The sequence below is a fragment of the Urocitellus parryii genome, chromosome 3, assembly GCF_045843805.1.
Source record: "Urocitellus parryii isolate mUroPar1 chromosome 3, mUroPar1.hap1, whole genome shotgun sequence".
In the NCBI taxonomy this organism is placed as follows: domain Eukaryota; kingdom Metazoa; phylum Chordata; class Mammalia; order Rodentia; family Sciuridae; genus Urocitellus; species Urocitellus parryii.
Window position 1 is genome coordinate 204,258,850 of NC_135533.1, and position 19,465 is coordinate 204,278,314.

At 61.8% G+C, this 19,465-nt stretch overlaps 2 protein-coding genes across 4 annotated transcripts; both read right to left on the minus strand.

The window, feature by feature from the left end:
- Window positions 1-830: 830 nt before the first annotated feature.
- Window positions 831-5,158, minus strand: Ifi30 (IFI30 lysosomal thiol reductase). 3 transcript variants are annotated; one of them, XM_026389797.2, is made up of 8 exons: window positions 5,087-5,158; window positions 4,317-4,461; window positions 2,788-2,970; window positions 2,637-2,711; window positions 2,339-2,431; window positions 1,432-1,584; window positions 1,204-1,257; window positions 831-1,124 (listed from the first exon to the last, which is right to left on the minus strand). In XM_026389797.2, the coding sequence occupies exons 1-8, from the start codon at window positions 5,152-5,154 to the stop codon at window positions 1,059-1,061; spliced, it is 837 nt and encodes a 278-aa protein (XP_026245582.2). In that variant the 5' UTR covers window positions 5,155-5,158; the 3' UTR covers window positions 831-1,058. The 3 variants fall into 3 exon arrangements, with proteins under 3 accessions (XP_026245582.2, XP_077652465.1, XP_026245583.2); XM_077796339.1 differs by having other exon boundaries at window positions 2,788-2,973; XM_026389798.2 differs by lacking the exon at window positions 5,087-5,158 and having other exon boundaries at window positions 2,788-2,973; window positions 4,317-4,506.
- A 3,560-nt stretch (window positions 5,159-8,718) lies between these two features.
- Pik3r2 (phosphoinositide-3-kinase regulatory subunit 2) lies at window positions 8,719-19,397 on the minus strand. The gene is made up of 16 exons (XM_026389778.2): window positions 19,268-19,397; window positions 16,849-17,568; window positions 14,115-14,207; window positions 13,742-13,792; window positions 13,510-13,641; window positions 13,200-13,410; window positions 12,810-12,895; window positions 12,541-12,649; window positions 12,350-12,448; window positions 12,061-12,241; window positions 11,822-11,947; window positions 10,531-10,673; window positions 10,149-10,325; window positions 9,410-9,481; window positions 9,087-9,257; window positions 8,719-8,940 (listed from the first exon to the last, which is right to left on the minus strand). The coding sequence occupies exons 2-16, from the start codon at window positions 17,162-17,164 to the stop codon at window positions 8,733-8,735; spliced, it is 2,175 nt and encodes a 724-aa protein (XP_026245563.1). The 5' UTR covers window positions 17,165-17,568; window positions 19,268-19,397; the 3' UTR covers window positions 8,719-8,732.
- Window positions 19,398-19,465: the final 68 nt, after the last annotated feature.

The following is a 19,465-nucleotide window of genomic DNA, read 5'->3' on the forward strand; positions in this document are numbered from 1 at the left end:
CTGCCTCAGCCTCCTGAGTAGCTGGGACTCCCGGCGCCCATCACTGTGCCTGGCTCCTGTTTGGGATTTTACATGTCGTGAAAGTGTCTAAGGGTTTGATTTGAGCTCTCACAGAGGAGCTGGGCCAGTGCCCTCAGGTCTCTGTTACCTTTCTTTTGCAGCCCTGGGGATGGAGCCCAGGACCTTGCACATGTCTGGCAGACGCCCCACTACGGGGCTGCAGCAGCCTCTCTGTTCCATGCTGTTTCTCAGAGTCCTGACAGTGTTCCAAGCGATATTAGGCAAAAACAGTCCATTAGCAGCCAGAAATTCAGTTAATGATTAAAATGTTAACTTGGCCAGAGTCCCTCTAGGATGCATTTAGTCCTCACATTGCTCCATCCCCAGGTCTGCACAGTGAAAAATCAGAGCCTGCATTCATTATTATTATTTCATTTTTTGCAGAGCTGTGGATGGAATCCCGGGCCTCACACAGGCTAGAACAAGACTGTTCGCCCCTGAGCCACGAGCCCAACCCCTGAGATGCTGCGGCTGCTGCTGATTTTTTGGTCCTGGGGATTGAACCCAGGGATGCTTAACCACTAAGCCACATCCCAGCCCTTTTTATTTTTTAGAGACAGGGCCTCGTTAAATTGCTGAGGCCGACTTTGAACTTGTGATCCTCCTGCCTCAGCCTCCCAAGCCACTGGGATTACAGGTGTGCGTCACCGCACCCAGCTTGACTTTTCCACTTTTGAAAACTATCCAAGGGGCTGGGGTGTAGCTCAGTGGCTGCCCAAAGCCCTGGGTTCCATTCCCAGTGCTGCAAAAAAATGGTATAAAATAAATCATCACAACCAGATGAATTTATTACGTATTAATTGAATTTCAGTCTTGCACCATTCTCAGGGAGGCAGAACCCTGGATCACAGGGTGGAATTTTGGGTCTGGGCTTTGCGGGGTGTCTAGAAGTCCCCCAGTTGGTGAGTCGTATCTGCCGAGGGCTGGGGATCCGAAGAAGGGTGGTAGCTAAGCTCTGGCTCTTCCTGTCCTTTCCGTCCTGGGACACTAACTCCTGGTCACTTGTAGCAGACCTCCCTGGGGGTGGTGGCCATGGAGGAGCAGACATCTGGCTTTTCCTCACCCTGGAGTGGGGGGTCAGTGTGGGAATCCTGGCAGGAGGTGCTCCTCCCAGCAGCGGGATCCCGGCTCCCCCCATCTTACCTGATACAGCTGGCAGACGAGGCTCAGGAGCTGGCTGGGGTCTTTCAGGGGCTTCTGCACAGAGAAAAGCAAGCAGCCCCACTGACCACCAGCCCCGCAATCCTGCTCTGCTGGTCTGGGCCCCCAAGGGGTTGCCAGGGCTCCCAAGACTGGCTCAGACCAGTGGGCACCTCCACCACCGGGACCCCCTCCCAGGGTCCCGCTGCGGGTGCTCACACACAGTCTTACCCCGTTGACGACGACCCAGGGCACATACTGGTGGGGTGGCTGTAGCTCGTCTGTCAGCTGGGCGTTGGCGTGCATGAGCTGGGTGCCTCGCGCCCCGGTTGCGCAGTCCATGATGCTGTCTGGGGACACCTCGGGGGCATAGAGCTCCAGGCACTGGGGCAAGGGGTGGGCCAGCGTGTTGCTCGGCTTCCTCCCTGTTATCTCCCCAACGGTCCCCTCTGCCTCCCCCCCACCAGGCTTGTTTCCTCACTGGCAAGAGGGGACAGTTGGTTCCACAGCGATGCAACAGTGCCCATAAACAGTAGGTGCTCATTACATGCCTGAATGGAGGCTCCTGAGGCTGGGGTTCAGGCTACTCCTGCCTCCCACCCTTCGTGCTCTCCCTGCTAAGACCAGCCGCTTTCCACGGGTCTCTCTATACTCAGAGCTTGCTGTTCCCACGCATGAACACCCTTCCTCCTCCTCCTCCCTCCTCCCCAGTGTTCCCTCGTCCTCTTCACTCCCCAGCCCCCCTCTGATCCTGCAAGGTGGGGAGTGATGGGGTGAGGCTTCTTGGGTGTCCTGGATGTTTGATGAATGAATACATGATTGGGGTGGGGGATCACCCTTTGGGGAATTATTATTTTTGTTTTACAATCCCCCAGGGAAATAGGTAGGGCCTCTCCTATCTATTGTCCCCATATCCTATCATCTATGTCCCTGCATCTTCCTGTGCTTCCTTCCATGCCCAGCTCAGAGATGCCTCCTCCAGTGCGTCTTCCCTGATGCACTTGCACCCCCAAGGGACCTGCCTGTGTTCCCCTGACCCAGAGAAGGGAGCTTTGACAAGAGAGGCTCTTTTCCTGGGGCGACAAGGACAGTGGAGCTGGGACTGGAACCTGGGCTGGCCAGGGTCCGCGTTGCTCACCGGTTTCAGATGTTTTTCCATGTCGTCCAGCTGTTCCAGGCAGACGATGGTGAGGAAGGCGGCGCTCTTCTCCAGCTGGTCCAACAGGCAGGCCTGGGACCAGAGAGGGGGCGGCCAAGGTCAGGAGGGGTCCCCACACCCCAAAGCTTCTGGGGACAAACACGGTGCCTACGGCGGATGAGGGTAAGGCGGATGGGATGGCGCCGAGGCGGGAGGCGCCGAGGATGGCGCCGGCAGAGTTCCTTCCCTACGGGCGCCCCAGGCTGCGCAGCCACTGCGCGCCCGGGTCCCTGCTCACCTCCACCTTGTTCAGCTGGCACTCTCGCTCCCCGTGTTGGCACGTGAACTCCCACGTGCCGCTGACATTCCGCTCCTGCAAGCAGAGAGCCCAGTGAGCCCTGGATCGCCACCCCGGCGACCCCTCCCCGGCTTCCCTGGCGCCTACCCACCTGGGCGTTTCCGTAGGGAACCAGGGTGACATTGAGGATCTCCATGACCATCAGCCACGTTGGGAAGAGGTCTCTGACCAGGAAGTACCTGCAGCCTCCGCACAGGGACTCGTAGTAGAGGCTCACATTGACCAGCAGCTCCGGGGACTTCTGGAGGGGCTCCCGCAGGCACAGGTCGTGGACCTGCTAGGAGCAGGGCGCAGGGTGCGCGTGAGCAGGCGCAGCCCCCGGGGCAGCTCCCCGTGTATTGGGGCCGCGCTGGGATTCTTGGAGAAGGAAAAGGGCAAGCAAGAGGTGCACCTTGAACTTGGGCCAGGTCTTGCAGGGTGGGGGTGGGGGACCCTGCTTTTTCTTTTTCTGTTGTCTCTGCAGTGCTGGGGGTGGACGCCAGGGTCAAGCACAGGCGAGGCAAGTGCTCCACCACCCTAGCCACTATTCCAGCCATCAGAAGTTTTACTGTACCCTCAAACGGTCCTCAGTCTCAGTTTGTCTACAAATCAGGCAAAACAGTCGTGCAAACAGTAGGCATTCAGTATATGCACAGGCCTTGCTTCCCTCCAAGTGAGGTAATGCCCCCTCACTCATAAGGGCTGGATACAGTGAAGGGTCAGGCACTTGTATTCCTGGTCACTGTACTGGGAATTCCACCCAGGAGCGCTAACCGCCGAGCTCACCCCAGCCCTTTTTACTCTTTTTATTTTGAGCCAGGGCCTCGCTAAGTGGCTTAGGGCCTCGCCAAGTTTCTGAGGTGACCTCAGATTTATGATCCTCCTGCCTCAGCCTCCTAAGTTGCTGGGATTTCAGGCGTGTGCCACCATGCTGAGCCTCAGCTCCACTTTTTTGGAGGTGCATACCATGGAAGCCTAATGCATGCTCATTTCTTATCACTCCTTCCCTCCCCAGATCCTGGGCCCTGAGCTAAGCAAGGACGGACTACCACGCGGACTTATTTATCCTTCCTCTCCGGGGATCCACGTGAACCTCACCCATGCCCCACTAAACAGAGGCGGCGCCTAATATGTGCTGACTTCCGGCTTCAGCAGAAGGGTGGCAGGCGGGTCTGGTCTCCGGGACCTTGAGCAAGTTGCTCAGCCTTCGGGGCATCTGCTGCTCCCTAGCAGAAGCACGCCAGACCTCCTCCCGGCTGGAATGCGCGCCCGACTGGCCCGAGCGCCTGCGGGCGCCGGAGGCGCGAGCGAGCCCTTAGATCATCGGGTCACCTCTGCCTCCAGGAGGAGGCCCGGGTTCCCAGGCGAGAAGTATACCGTAGGTGCTTAACCATCAATCGGGAGGGGCGGGCGGGTGACAGCTGCGGGTCTCAGACACGCGATGGGGAAGCAAAAGCGAGTGTGTGACCACGGTGACGGGAATGAATGGGGCGGGAGAGCCGGCACCCGCTGGGACGGCGTCCCCTCCGGGAGTCCCCACCTGATCTTCCCAAGCAAAGTCCGGGCAGAGGAGAGGAGCCGCCTGCCCCGCTAGGGCGCGGTCCCCTCTGGCCCGCCTGCCGCGTCGCCGTCCAACCCTACCTTGCAGGCGGCCACCCTCTGGGAGGCCAACGAGGACGCCCGCGTCACAGCGGGGACTTCCAGCAGCAGCAGCAGCAGCAGCAGCAGCGGTAGGGACGGCAGGAGTGGCGACGGGGCCATACCGGCGGGGGCAAAGGCGCAGCGGCTGGAGCGGCCGCCGCGGGAAGGAGGCGTCTTTATCCCGGCGGTGGCCCCGCCCCCAGGCCCGGCCACCCTCGGGTGCCCACGCCCCTCGGGGCCCAGGCCAAGTGTCGCTGGGATCTTTCCTTCTTTCTCTGGGCCTGCTTTCCAACCTGCCCACGCCACCAACCTGCCCAGACGCTGCGCCCCAGATCAAGACAAGGCGGTCGGTCACCTCCTAGCTCCTGCTGGGCCGCCGGCCGCACCCAGTCATGCCGGGCCCGGGGTCCAGAGCCCTGTGAGCCCGGGTGAGTCAGGGACACTCTGGGGATCCCCAGGGAATCAAGGCCTGTCCATGGCCTCTGGGTCCCACTCTAGGGCGCTCCTGAGCTCTGATGAGATTCTGTGCCTGAAGCCAGCAGGGGCTGCGCGGCCTGGGTCCCCTCCCTCCCTCCGGCCAGGCCCAGGATGACCCCCTCTCCTTGCCTAACCCTTGTGACTGGCCCCTCCCCCTCCCGCCTCGGGCCCTGGGCTCCAGACTCACCGCCACCAGTTGATCCCGGCTTGGCCACAGCTCAACAAAAAGCAGAAGCCGCGACCCAGTGGGATCCCCACCCCTACTTTGGGTGGGGGACAGGAGGGTTGGGTACCTTCTTTCCTGAGCAAGGCTTGGCGTGGGGATGTCCTGGCCCTGCGGGGCAGGGAAGCGGTTTGCCATGTACAGGGCGGGTGGGCGGAGGAGGTTGGACTTGGGGGAGCCGCAGAGCAGATGGAGTCAGTCTGGCACCGGATTTGCTCCCGGGACACCACTGATCCCTTAGAGAAAGGGAGCCTCAGTTTCCCCATCTGTAGGAGAGAGGTTTGGGGGATAAAGCCACCACACAGCCCTCAGAGGCAGGAAGAACTCATCCCAGGCTGGGCCTCAGGAGGGTACCCTGGGAAGGGGCCATCCAGGATGGCCACTCCAGAGGCCCCAGCAATGCAGACGAAGTGTGGCCTCCACAAAAGGCCTGGATGGAGGCTGGAGGGTTTTTTTTTTTTTTTTGGAATAACCACGAGGTTTGAAAAACCAGCCTCTATCTCAGAGCAGAGCCTGTCCAAGGAAAGGACATGACCTTTGTCCTTGGAAAGACCCACAGAATGCTCCTAGGCACATTCCCACCCTGCTAAGTGGTTTATCTGCAAATAACAGAGAGAGATCTGCTGCGACAGGTGTCCCTGACTCAGTCAGGGTAGATGAGGACCCGTAGCAGTCCCCTAGCAGCCACCAATCAGCATGAGACAGGGAAATACCTGGGATGCCAGATGACCCTCCCAGTAGTTCATGGTGGTTGATAAGGTGTTGGGAAACCATGTAGTTCAGCAGGAACACCCCTCATGGCTTAAACCAGTCAGTTCAAACGAATCCCCCTCTTGTACTGACCAGTCACCCCTACCCAACTTGTTCCCGCCAGTGAATGTGCTAATCAGGTTTTAGAGTTGTTATTTGATTTTCCCGAGGTGTGTGATGATTTGCTAAGAGATGCTATGATGTATGTGGGGGTCCCTGCCCTCCCCAAAGAGTGTATAAAACTGCTGCAAACCCTGGGCTCGGGGCCTCTCGGCGTCACCAGTTGCTGTGTGTGGGCGCAGAGGACCGAGCTCGCAACAAACACCTCTTTGCTGCTTACACTGATCTTGGTCTCTGGTGGTCTTTGGGGGTCCCGAATTCGAGCATAACAGGTTCAGATGCTGCAAGCTTCCCGAGGCCTGGCCAGCCACGGAGCCCAGTGCCAGGAAGAAACACCAAACCCTGCTAGGAGACGAAGCTCAGCGTGCGTTCCTCAGCCCGTCCCCTCAGTGCCGGGAGGTCCCAGCCTCCACGTGCCTCCATGAAGCAGTGGCGCAGACTCAGGAGCGGAGTTTCCCTGAAGCCCCAGAGACAGAGTCCCCGTGTCCTGTCCCTAGGAGGACCAAGCCAGTAACAAAGCCTGGCTCCTCCTCTTCATTTTTGTGGTGCTGGGGATGGAACCCAAGGCCTTGCCCAGGCTGAGCATCTGCTCAGCCACTGACCCTCACCCGAGCCTCTCCATTTCCTTTTTTTTAGTGTGTGACACTGGGAATCAAACCCAGGGTGCTCTAAAATAGCCACACACACCCCAGCCATTTTCGTTTTGAGACGGGGTCTTGTTGAGTTCCAGAGGCTGCATCACACTTGTGATCCTCCTGCCTCAGTCTCCCGCGTCAGAATTACAGGCGTGCGCCACTGTGCCTGCTATTTATGTCCTAAGTTCTTCCCAAGATTCAGCACTTCGTCTTCAGGACATTGCTGTGCCCTCAGCCTGGGCTGGGTGAGACTGAAGCAATAATAAATAAAATTGCTACATTTTTTCCTGTGGTTCCTTGGTGTCTTCCCTAATGGAGGAAGTCATGTTAAGTACCCTCATCATTTAACTTGTATGCTTCGTGTCAGGCCCAGGTTGGGGCCACAACTCAATGTATCGCTGAACCCTCAGAGGCATCTAGTCGTGGCCAGGGATAGCAACTACAGACTCCATCTGGTATTGAGAAAGCTGTGACCAGAGAGGTTAGGCAACTTTGCCAAAGATGCACAGCAAGCTGCATGGTGATTTGAGTGTAAAGACCACATAGGCTGTTGCCAAGCACCTCCTACCCCTGGCCCAGTCTGGCTGGGGCGTGGGCAGAGGGCTTTTGTCCTGTGACCACACAAGCAACAGGAGGCATCCTACAGGCTGGAGTTACTTATGGAACATCTCCAGCTGGGCATGTGACAGGAAAGGAGCTTGGGGACTCAGAGGAAGCTGTCTTGTCCTGAGAGTACAGCAGTCGCCTGGGCGGGGGTTTTTGGTTGATTTCCTCCAAGCTGCCCAGGCTTGTGGGCTTTTTTTTTCTTTTGTAGTGGGGATTGAGCCCAGGGGCACTCAACCATGAAGCCACGTCCCCAGCCCCATTCTGTCTTTTATTTAGAGACAGGGCCTCACTGAACTGCTTAGCACCTCACTGTTGCTGAGGCTGGCTTTGGACTTGAGATCCTCCTGCCTCAGCCTCCTGAGCCGCTGGGATGGCAGGCATGGGCCACCGGTTGCATGTGAGGTCTTGGGGGGAGCCAGGGGGGTTCTCTGCTCCCCGGAGAGTGGCAACTAGAAGTCCAGGTCCAAGAGATGCAGGACCCTGCGACCTGCCCTGGGTCATGGTCCCCGAGTGTTGAACAAATGTCTAGAGGGGGCCAGGGAGGGCCTCACAGTAGCTGCATGCTGCATCTGAGGACACGGGGCACCCTCTGGGTGGCACGAGGAGTGTCGGGACTATTGATGCCACTCGACGAGGAGGAAGCTGCAGATCAGAGAAGGGAGGGGACTTCTTCTGAGGGCACAGCTGGTGGCCCAGCAGGGACGCAAACCTGGAGGCCGGTCAGAGCCAGAGGAGGCCCTGGGTACCCCCGAGCAGGAGCTGGGGGCTGAGCGGTGGCTCTCCCGAGGGACACTAGGTGGGTGTGGAGTCCTCTGCGCTCATGTGGCCCAGTGTGGGGGAGTGAAGGCCTTGGCACTCAGAGGTGGCAGTCCTGGCCACCGTGACCCACGCATGCCAGGGTCCCCCTGCACATGGGGACTGCAGAGAATCCCAGGCATCAAGGACACACTCGGGCCATGTTCAAATGTTTTATCTCCATGTCGAAACGACGTACCGTACAAAAGCTGCGCCCAGCCTGGCGGCGGGCAGCGGGTCCCGGGCAGCGTAGAAAACAGGGATCTTACAGTCAGGAAAAACAATCCACACCCAACACGATCGGGAGGAGCCTGAACCTGGTCAGTGGAGGTACCGTGGGCAGTGTCGCAGCGGTCACCCGGCGGCGCAGCCTGGAGGCCTGGGCTCCGGGCAGGCGCTCACGGGTTTATTTTTGACTCGTGTGGCGGCCTCAGGCGACGGTTTCACTTCAGTGTCGGGAGGGGAAGTTGGGGTCCGTGGGGCGGGTCCCGCCCGGCCCCGAGGGTGGCGGCCGAGGTTCTTGGAAGCGGCCGAGCGAAGTTCCTTCCTGCCCTGACCCCAGGTCTATGGCTTAAAAATCGGGGCGCCCAGGCCGGGGCCGCGCAGCCCGGGGCCTCTGTAAACATGGAGGTGCAGCCGGGAGGGGCTCCGGGGACTGCGGGGGCGTGGCGAGGGGCGCGGTCCAGGGACAGGGGTGGAGGGGCAGGACCCCCAACGTGGAAACAGAGACAGAGACCAGGAAAGGGAGGGAGGCCGGGAAGGGGGCAGGGCGAGCGGGGAGGGGACCCTGGGGGCTGGTCTGTCCTGGGCTCAGCGCGCCGCTGGCGGCGGCCCGGGGCCGGGGGCGCGCACGGGGTGGGCCAGGGTGACGGGCAGCGCGTCGTTGTGCTGCACCAGGGACGCCTGCTGGTAGTGCAGCACCAGCTCCTTCAGCGACCCGTACAGGTTGTAGGGCTCTGCGAAGCCGAAGCCGGTGGCCGTGCGGTAGATGACACAGTGCTTGGTGTCACCGTCCACCCTGAGGGACAAGGGCCGGTCAAGAAGCGCCCCTTCCTCCCACGCCCCCGGCCAGCCTCCTCCTGGGGAGCTGAGGGGCTGTCCTCTAAGGGCCCGGCGCACAGTAGGTGCTCAATAAGGGCTCTCCCGGCCCGCGGAGGCACTCACACCACGGAGCAGGCGTAGCAGCCGCGCTGGCTGCTCTCGCGGATGAGGAAGGTGCCGTCGCGCTTGCCGCTGAGCATCTCCTCGGCCTGGGTGCGGTTGATCTTGCCCACGTACCACGTGCGCTCCTCGTGGTGGGGGAGGTCCTCCTCGTCCTCCATCAGAGCGTACTGGCTGTGGGGGGGCAGGGACGGGCCTGGTCACTCATCTGCAGCCCCCGCCCCGCAGTGCTTCCCCCCTGCCGACCTCCCACTCCTCCTTCACAGCCCGCCACAGGTCCCTGCTCTAAGGAGCACCCTCCCCTCCTCTTCCAGGTAGTCACTCACTCCTCTGTTTCGTTTTTGATCCCCAACCACTCATTGATCTTCTTCTGCCGGGCACCTTTTTGGGTAAGCCACCTGAGGACCAAGAAGAAAGAGGACGGTGGGCACCTGCTGCTTGCGGGGGGGGGGGGGGGGGGGGGTAGACGGGGGAACAGGGAGGGCACGCAGCTGGCCAGGGCAGCCCCGTGGGAGGCAGCGGCTAGGAGACGGGATAACTTCTATCCCATAACGGGGTGACCTTGAGCTGGTCAAGGGCCGCTGGTTCCCGAGCGCTGCTTGCTAGCCACCTCTCCTGTCCACTGACCTTCACATTTAGGAGGCCCTGAAATCCCCCAGGCCCTGATAAGGCCTTATCACCATGCGCGGAGAGACTCAGTCCTGGGGGCCGCCGCACTGCTGTTGGCCTTTGTCCAGCAAGCTGTCTGCCCTGTGCCTCGGCTTCCCCAGCTAAGGGCAAACTTGGCAAAGTGCTTGGAAAGGAATAAACGCGCTAATATGCACGTGTGCTGGGCAGGGCGCCTGGCCGGGCACTTGGAGAGTGGGAGCTGGACAGAGGCTGCGGCTGCCGCCAGGGGGCAGAGCGGAGCGCCTGCGAGACCAGGGCTCCCGCGTCCGAGGCCCAGGGAGCAGCAGCCGGCTGGCAGAGAGGGAGGGGACCCAGGGGCCAGCGAGGGGTCCTCAGGGGCTAGGGGGGGGCCGCGTGGTGAGCAAGGGCACAGGCCAGGCCTGGGGCTCCACTCACACGAGGTACTGGTCGCGGATCTTGCGCAGCTGCATGAGGTCGGGCTTGAGGCTGTTCATGCGCTTGTCGATCTCGCGGTTGTCCGAGGCCTGGGCCCGCAGGTCCTGCTCCAGCTTTGTGCGACTTTCGTGGATCTCCGCGATGCGGGACTTGAGCCGCTCCGAGTTCAGCAGGATCCTGGGGGCGGGCCGGGGAAGGGTCAGTGGTGTCAGGTGGCTCCAGGGCTCTCGAGAACCTTCTGTGCGCCAGGCTACAATGTGAGCCTCTCAGCCTGCGCACAGCATACCCCCCCTTGTCCCTTGGCGAACTCCTGCTCATCCTCCAAAGCCTGTGCAGCAGACCCCACCCGCCTGCCGCCGTCACCTCCGGCAGCGCGCCTCACCGCTGCATCTCCTTCTCGTTGCCCTCGCGCCGGAAGCGCTCCAGATACTCCTTGCTGCACTTCTCCTGCGTCTGGCCCTGCTCCTCGAAGATCTTGATGGTCTCGTTGAAGGCCTCGATCGCTGTGCGCTTCATCTGCAGCTCCTGGAGAGGGGCAAGGCAGAGCACCTCTAGGGACTCCGCCAAAGTCCCTCATGAGGATGAAGGCGACCTCATCTCTGATACGGAGGCCCTGCTCAAACTGTTCTCTCCCGGGACGCGTTCCTGGAACACTTAGTCTAGTGGAAGACAACGAACTCCTATTCAGCCTTCAAAACCTTCCTCCTGGCTGGGGAGACAGCTCAGCTGGCCTCCCACGCACAGGCCCCCGGTTCCACCCCCAGACCAAACAAAAACCAGGCCCTCACTCCCCAACTTCCCCTTTCCTTTGGGCACCTAAAAACCCCTGGACTTTTTTTTTTTTAATACTTTTTTAGTTGTAGCTGGACACAATCTACTTATTTTACTTATTTATTTTTATGCGGTGCGGAAGGTTGAACCCAGGGCCTCACATACCGTTAGGCGAGTGCCCCGCTGCTGAGCCGCAGCCCGAGCCCATACACTCAGCATTTTCTATGTCTTTCAACTGGCAGAGACAGGACATTCTATCTGAATCTGTTGTCTCTCAACTTGCAAAAAGAGGCATATTAATTCAGCCCTTGGGCCGGGCACAGGGTGCATGCCTGCAACCCCATCAACTTGGGTGGCTGAGGCAGGAGGACTGCAAGTTCGAGGCCAGCCTAAGCAACTTAGCAATACTCTATGCTACTTAGTGAGATCCTGTCTCAAAAAATAATAATAAAAAGAGCAGAGGACGTGGCTTTGTGGCAAGGTGCCCCTGGTTTCAACCCCTGGTATCCCCCCCACCGATACAGTCCTTGAGAGACAAAACCTCCTTTTAAAAAAATGTCCCCATTCCTGTGACCTCCTGCCCTGGGGCCCAGGTCTTCATCAGGCTATGATCGTTCAGAGTCACACCCTGGTTAGGGAGCACCGAGAGTAACCCAGGTCCTGGGTTCCAGAGCGCAGGGGGAAGCCCAGTCCCAGAGAGGCACAGAGGCTCTCGGCGGGACCTCCAGGCCCTGCTACGAACACTCTATGGGCCTGCTGCTCCCTTCTCATCTGTCCCTTTTCTGTTTTTTTTTTTTAACTACATGCGCCAGGCCACCTGTCCTCGTGGCCTCGGGTTGACCCTTGGCTCCTGGCCTCCCCGGCCGGCCGGCGGGCGCCCTGGCTCCCGAGCACAGGAGTACCTGGGAGGTGCGCGTGTACTCCTCGTAGAGCTGGTCGTACTCGCGGCTCTTGTCCTGGTACTGCTGGTGGTAGACCTTGAGCTGGGCGCCCACCGCCTCCACGCTGTCCTCCTTGACCACCTGGTCCTGGAGATACCACGGGGTCAGGGGAGACCCATGATTGGATCGAGGCCACCCCTGGGGCCAGAGGCCCTGGAACCAGCCAGGCGCTGCCCACCCCGGCTCCGCGTGGCACGGACCTGCTGGTACTTGGACACAGGGTAGAGGAGCCGCGTGTCCAGCTTGGCGTTGTACTGGGCCAGGGACTCGTGGCGGTAGTGGGTGATGAGGTCCACCACGGAGCAGAAGGTGAGCGGCTCTGAGAAGCCGTAGTGGCCGTCGCGGTGGAACACCTTGATCAGCTTGTTGTTACCGCCTTTCCTGCAGCAGGGAGGGTGGGCCGTGGGCACCCAGCAGGACCCGGCCCGGCCCGCCCTGCCCCGCCCTCGCCCTCCAGCCAACACCTTGTGCAACCCCTAGAGAGCCCACCTGAGGGTGAGAGTGTACTCCCCTTGGATCTTGCTGGATGCATCTCGAACCAGAAAGGTTCCATCTGGGGTGTCCCGGAGTTTCTCATTCACCTCCTCCCTGTGGGGACATCCAGGGAATGCTGCTAATCTGGACACCCTACACCCCAAGTGGCATCTCCTGGGTCCCCAGCCCCACCCCAGAGACCCTACCTGGAGATGTCCCCCCAGTACCACTCTGCGTCCTGCAGGGAAGGTGGGCTCCCCCCATTGGCCAGGCCTGTGGGGGCTGGCTTTGCCTTGGAGGGTTTAGGTGGCAGTGCTGGGGGACAGGAAAACAAATGCACAGTAAGCACCAACTGTATACTGCAGCCATCTCCCACTGCAATGGGGCCTGTTCATACCGGCAGGGCTCCAGATCCGCATTCATGGTCCCTCAGGAGTATGAACTGACAATCATTTTTTAAAAGGGGGGGTGTTACCTGGAGGTGCGACCTCCTGCTCTTCCAGGTGTTCCTGCAGCAGCTTCTCCACCAGCAGCGCGGGGAAGTTGGGGCTGGACTCACTCCTGGCGAACGGGAGCATGGTGAGGGCCGGGGAGGGTGTCCTGGCCTCACATGGCGGTACGCACACCCCCTCTAGTGCTCGCACACTTGGGGGTCATTATACACGAAGGTATGTACAGGGAAGAGGGGTAGGTGACACCCGCAGGTAGGTGAGGCCAAGTCCTGCCTAGTGTGTGCAGTCCCCAAGGACACAGAGAAGACCAAGAAGCAGCACCTGACCAGCCCAGACCTGTCTCCTGTCCTGGCTCCAGGTCCGCCCGCCCCTTCTGCTCCACTCGGCCCCGCCCCCATGGCGCTGCTGCTCACCCGTCAGGCGCGCCCCCTGGCGGCGGTGAGGGTGGCTGCGTGCGCAGCAGCAGCGGCCCAAAGGTGGCCCCCAGGGCGCGGATGGCAGGGCCCGGGGCTGGGGCGTGACGGGCCACCCGGCCCAGGTGCTGGAGTAGGAAGCGCAGCGTGAGAGCGCGGTGCAGCGGCAGCGTCGGGGGTTCCAGCACCGGCCCCACGGGCCCCGCAGCCTCTGAGAACAGAAGGCCAGGGCTGGGTGAGCCGGGGCGGGCGACCGCCTACCCACCCTCCGCCAGTCCCCTCCCTGTCCCTGGCTCCCCTGTAGGCTCACCCCGCAGAGCCCGGCTGGCTTCTGCTGAGGCCTCAGGTGTCACGAGGGGCGTGGGCAAGGCCAGCAGGAAGCCCTTAATGCCATCCGACAAGGTAGCGGCGTCCCACTGATCCACATCGCTCAGGGACCAGTCTGCGGGTGCAGGGGGACATGCCCAGCGGCTGTTGGGGGGGAGCCTGCAGGGATACCGCCGCCGGCTCCCCCCAGCCCTGCCCACGGAGGCTCCCCTCACCTGTGCGCGGGGCGGGCAGCTCTGGCCTGCAGTGGGGTTCGCTGTCCAGCCCTGGAGGGTCAGGGGACAAGTGAGTCAGCTCTTAAACGTTGCCCGACCCCACGGAAGGATCGGGTGGCCACTCAACCCCAGCAGGCTGGCTTTGGAGCCCAGAGATACGGTTAAGAGGAGGAGAGGGGGTAAGGAGGGAGATCTCCCAAGGGCACTGTGAGCCACCTCCGGTCCATCGCCACCCAGGTGCCCGCCCCCAGGGAGCCCAGTGCTCCCAGGCTCAGCTTCCTCAGCGCAGGCGCGGGGCAGCCCTCTGTGGGGTTTCTCCCATCAAGGGAGGAGAGCAAGCAGGGCTCGGGGTCAGGGCCAGGCTGCGGCTCACCTATCTGTTCAAAGGTCTCCACAAGCTTCACCAGGATGGGGGGCGCCGCGTCAGGTGGGCAGAACTGCTCAGGCAGGTCAGGGAGGGTGAGGCCTGGTAGGGGACAGCAGGTTGGTGAGGTCCCTGGAAGGACCCTGTCCCTCTGCCCAGTGGAGCTCGGTTCAAATGGCTCCAGGCAGGACCCGGCTCAGACAAGCACCCAGCACCTGGACCACCCCGGGGAGGCTGGAAGGGAAGAGGCGCGGGGAGGGTTGAACTGATGGGAGGCCATTTTCTGGAGTAAGAGACATCGAGACGTCACACAGCTTCAGAGGCCAGGCTGAAGAGTGGCCACGCAAAAAGATGTCCAAGCCCTGACCCCGGGACCTGCAGCTCTGTGGAAGTAGGGTCTTTGCAGGTAGAATAGAGGGAAATCTGGCCCCGAGCAGATCATCCTGGATCTAGGGTGGCCCTAAGCCACCAGCTGGTGTCTAAAGGCCACGTGAAGACAGCTGCAGAGACTGGAGTGAGCCAGGCCAAGCCCAGGAAGGGCGGCAGACACCAGGAGGCCGCAGAGCAAGAGACCACCCTGACTTCCTGCAGAGGGAGCAGGCCCTGACTTGGGATTCCTGGTTCTAGAAACATGACAGAGGGCATTTCTACTGTCCAGAGTCACAGAAAGAAAAGCAGCCTACCCCATTTGCCTGTTTTCCCTCGAAGAAACCGAGGGCCAGAGAAGGCAGGTCGGGCACCCAGAGTCGCACAGCAACTGCGGCAGAGCCCCAAACCTGCTGTTGAGTTTCAGTGGCCGCCCTTAGGGGATTCTTCTTTGAAGGCGCTGAGGATGGAACCCAGGGCCTCACACGTGCTAGGGGAGCTCTCTACCACTGAGCCGCACCCCAGCCCGCACCCCAGCCCGTCTCTCCTTTTTTGATATAAATGGAAAAAAAAGTGATTGAGAAAGAAGAGAAGGAAAGCATGCCCCTGACCGGCTGTTCCGGCGACCCTTCCTCACCTCCTAAGTCATTCTGCTTCTAAATTCTCTTCCCTTTTTGAAAAGGCTGGAACTCCTCCCAGCGGACAGGCGCCAGGCTCTGGGGCCAACGCCCCCCACCCTGTGTTCCTGGGGGGTCTCTGTGTGCTGGCCTCCCGCCCCAGCAGGCTCCTGCTGCTGCGCCACCATTTGATGCGGCTCTGGCCCTCGGCAGGACGCCCTGGCACAGGGCAGGGGCAAGCTGGGGCCTGTGGGGCCGCTGAGTGACAGGCCAGGTGGGGCCTGGAGCCGGCAGAGGCCCAGCTGCATGGAATGTGCCAAAAAAAAAAAAAAAAGAAAAAAGAAAAAAAAAAAGAAACAGCAGGAGGGGGCGGGGCTTGGTTCTGCAAATGCAGCCCAGAGACCACCAGGGACCCCTGTGCAAATGGAGCCGGAGGGCCCGGAGATCAGGCCCTGCCCCCATTTTACAGATGAGCAACTTGGGCTCAGAGAGGCCGGGCCTCCACGGGGCCTCCCATGGACGCTGGCCAGGTAGGCCCAGGAGGCCCTGGGACTCCGCCTCAGCGCCCTGATCGGCTGATGGCGGAAACCCGCCTCCACTGGCTCCGGGGGTCCCAGGGCGCACAGACCAGTGCTGCCATTTCCTGAGGGAAGCCCAGCTCTGCGGAGGGCAGCCTGGCAGGTCACGGCCCTGAACGTTTGGAGGGCGAGACTGGGCAGCTGCCCCGAGTGGAGCTGGTGTGGGGGCTGGAGCGAGGCCAGGCAGAGGGAGGCGGCTGTTACCAGGGGGAGAGGCAGAGTCTGGCCTGGAGCCCGGATGGGGCCGCCTCTGGCTCCTTCAGGCCGAGGCAGGACGCAGGCCGGGGCCCTGGAGACGCCAGATGCTGTGAGGCCCAAGCCAAGCTGCGAACCTCTGCGTCCGCCTTCTGCCCCCTGCTGTGGGACTCGGGCCTGAGCATCTGGGGACCAAGCAGAGCAGCCTGGCGCCCCCTGGGGCCTTGGCCTCCCTGGGGACTGACCCTGAGTCCTTTGGTCTCAACCTGTCCGTGGGCTTCCTCGGCTGCGGGAGGGCGGGATCAGGCCAGGCTGGTCCTCGGCACCTCCTCACCTCAACCGGGGCCTCCGTTTCCTGGCCGGAACCCACAGCCCCTGCCTGCCCCACATTCGCTCAGTGCCCGGCCTCTCTGCTCCGGGCACCCTCCTGGGAAGTGGGGATGGCTCCTTTCTACCCAGCACCCCACCCTCTTGGGTTTTGGCTCCTTTGATTTTAAAAACCAAGTAAAATAAAAGGGGTTCTACCAGGAACCCCATCTGCAAACTGTAGGACGAAGCTAGATGGGGCCTCTGAATCCTATGAACACTCACTGTCCACGCCCCCTGGGCCACCTTCCTCAGCACTCCTCACTGTCTGAGCCTGTCAGCGTCCCCTGAACCTGCCATCGCTATGTCACCACCCTCACCCTTGCTGTGCCCACTGCCTGGGTTCCTCCAACCCCAGTTCCTCCCTGCAAGCCTTCCGCACAGCCTCTACCACCAATTATCACCTTCCCAGCACGTCCTGAATTAGAAGTCCTGTGAGGGCAGGGCCAGGCTTTGTGTCCAGTGCTGAGCTGACAGCAGCGCCCCATACACACATCTAATAAACGACCAATATCCTTATTCCTCCGCCCCTGAGAGAGACCCCAGTGCCTCCTTGCAGAGAAGAAAAGACTGAGGGTCCAAGTGGACATCTTCTTCCTAAGGCTTCTGCCTGCTGCTCACCTGGTTCGGGGGGCCCATCCCGGGGCCTGGCAGGAAGTGGGCGGGGGCCTCGTGGTCGAGGGCCTGGCCGGGCCAGAGCCACAGGCCCCAGGAACTCGACGTAGGTGCCAGGGAAGTCACCTCGCTGTCGGGTGCGCTCATTGAGGCCAGGCATCCAGCCTACACTCTGTGGGCAGCGCTCACCGCCCTCCGCCACGCCCAGTGCCTGCAGCGCAGCCCGGCTCACCACCAGCACGTCGCCGGGTAGCAGCTCCAGGTCCTCTGGCCGCTCCCGGCGGAACGGGTACAGTGCGCGGTACTGGAAGCCGTCGGCCATGGCTGGGTGCCGTGTGATGGGATGGTCAGGCAGCTGCTCAGGGCCCTGACGGCCCCATCCACTGGGTGGGCTTGGGGTGCTCAGGCCTCGATTTCCAGCAGAAGTCAAAGGCGACCCTGGGGGCCGCTCATGCCTGGCTCCGCACCATCATTCCATGACTCCGAGACGGCCACTTGTTGCTGTGTCCACCATGCGCCAGCTGCAGGGCGGGGGCTGGTGCAGTGATTGCAGTTCACTTGGCCACTGCGTTCCCCATGGGACAGGGGCGCTGGAGCAGGCAGATCACTCCCTCAGGAGAGGGGCCATCAGTGCCCGAGGCTGGCAGCTCCTCCAGCTGTACCAGGTGAGGGAGCCGGGGGAGCCAAGGGCACAGGTTGCCACCATGCTTGGCCAGGGTCGCTGACCTGCAGGTGGACAGGGCAGTGACAGTCAGATGATGCACACCCTTGACACAGAGATGGGCCCAAATTCAAATCCTGGGCCGGAACCCCCTGAATCGCTGGGTGGATTTGGGTGCCCTTCTTGACCTCAGTTTCCCCGTTTGTATAATGGGTGCATTAGCAGCCCTCCCTCAGGGCTGTGGGGAGTGGAGCTGGACAAACTTCATGCTCAGCTGAGCGAGCTCCTCATCCTCGTTCGAGATGGGAACCAGGCTCAGAGCAGGGAGGTCTCTGTAGGGCCACTCCATGGGCCAGGGAGAAGCGAGGAGTCACACCCAGGCCCAGATGGAGCTGAGGCGGTGGCTGTCACATGGCCAGTGGCGCTCAGAGCAAGCAGGGTGAAATGGGAGCCACTCGAAGTACTTGGGGGCCGGTGGAGCAGAGGAGGAGGCAGCAGAGGGTGCACAGGGTAGGGCGGGAGGGCCAGGGAAAGCCCTTGGCACCTGCAGAGTAAGTCCAAGCACAGGGACTTCCAGTCTGCAGCGGGGCAGGCAGGGGGCTGGGGGTGTCCCTAGCTTGGCTCTCTGGGGCCCACAATGGGTGCAAAAAGTAGGGGGGGAGGTGTGGTAAAGAGCCAGCCAGACCTTAGCTACAGGGCAGGACAGGGAGCCAGGAGAGGGTGGACAGGAGGAGGGCACTGTGGCCGCCAAGGGAGGTAGATGCCAGGTGCTGAGTGATGACTGTCCCCCAGGAGCTCAGGCCTGGAGGAGCAGAGATGGGGCCTCCATGTTCCCAGCCCCAGGCCTGCAGATCTGGTTCTCCTGTGAGGATGGGGCCGGGGCGGGGGTGTGCAGTCTAGAGAATCTGCCTCAGAGCTAAGAGGGCGCACCAGGCCCCTCCCAGCCTCTGCAAAGGTACATGCAAAGGCCTGGCAGCAGCAAGTCGCTTGCCAAGAGTTCAGGTGGCTAGAAGAAAAGGCGCCATCCAACAACGGCCTCGTGCCAAGGGTCTGGGGTTTAGCCCCAGGCCACAGAGACTGTCAGGAGGTGTCTGAGCACAGAGCCGGGGCTCCACATTCTCAGGTGCCCCAATAAACCAGCTCTCTGAACCTGGTCACCCACATTCTACAGGTGGGGAAACTGAGGCCAAGATACGAAATGTCCAGGAAACCTCCTGGATCCGCCTGCCTGGCCGCCCCCGCGCCCCGGTGTGCACGCGTTTGCACACGCTGGGGAAACGGCGCTCCCCGAATTCGAGAGGCGAGGGAGCCCCAGCAGGGCTGGGGGCTCCGCGGGTGGACACACTGCCTGCGTGCTCACGCAGACGCACACTCGGGCCTGCGTGGACCCCGCAGCCCAGCCAGGAGACCGGAAGTGGGATCGACCCCAGACCCTCCTGCACCCCATTGTGCCCCAGTGCTGGGCGCCCCTCGTTACCGCTCGAGGCCACACTCCAGACGGGGCCTTCTTGCATGGGGGACCGCGGCTCCGGCCCTGGATCTCCGCCGCGAAATCCCCCGTTCCGTCCCGACCGTCCCGGGCAGGTTGCACGGCTGCGGAGGGAGCCCGACGCCTCCCCTTCCCTGCGGCCCCCCAATTCCCGCGGGGCCCGATGCAGCCCGCGCCTGTGGTCCGGCTTCCACAGGGGCCCTGTAATCTGCCTAGGAGCCCCGCGTTCAGTGCACTCCCAGCCCCTCCTGCCACGACGGCCACTAGGGACTCACCTGGTCGCGACCGCCACCGCCGCCGCCGCGGCCGCCGTCACGTTGAGCCGAATCCGCCCCGTGGCTCCACCGCGGCCGCCGTCGCCGCAGCCGCGGGATCCCCTCGTCAGCCGCCGCCGCGGTTCCGAGCGGCCGGGCCCGCCCCCGGCGGAAATGGACGAGCGCATTCGGGCCGGCGAGTTCACCGAGACCTAGGCG

Excerpts from the sequence above, each read along its gene's own strand:
- Ifi30 (XM_077796339.1), bottom strand. The coding sequence starts at position 5,154 with ATGGCAAACCGCTTCCCTGCCCCGCAGGGCCAGGACATCCCCACGCCA. Across the intron at positions 2,974-4,316 it reads AGAGGGTGGCCGCCTGCAAG|CAGGTCCACGACCTGTGCCT; the intron begins GTAGGGTTGGAC and ends CCCTGCTCCTAG. Across the intron at positions 1,585-2,338 it reads TGGAAAAACATCTGAAACCG|TGCCTGGAGCTCTATGCCCC; the intron begins GTGAGCAACGCG and ends CCCTTGCCCCAG.
- Pik3r2 (XM_026389778.2), bottom strand. The coding sequence starts at position 17,164 with ATGGCCGACGGCTTCCAGTACCGCGCACTGTACCCGTTCCGCCGGGAG. Across the intron at positions 12,896-13,199 it reads CCAGGGGGCGCGCCTGACGG|GAGTGAGTCCAGCCCCAACT; the intron begins GTGAGCAGCAGC and ends CCCGTTCGCCAG. Across the intron at positions 10,674-11,821 it reads AGTACACGCGCACCTCCCAG|GAGCTGCAGATGAAGCGCAC; the intron begins GTACTCCTGTGC and ends GCCCCTCTCCAG.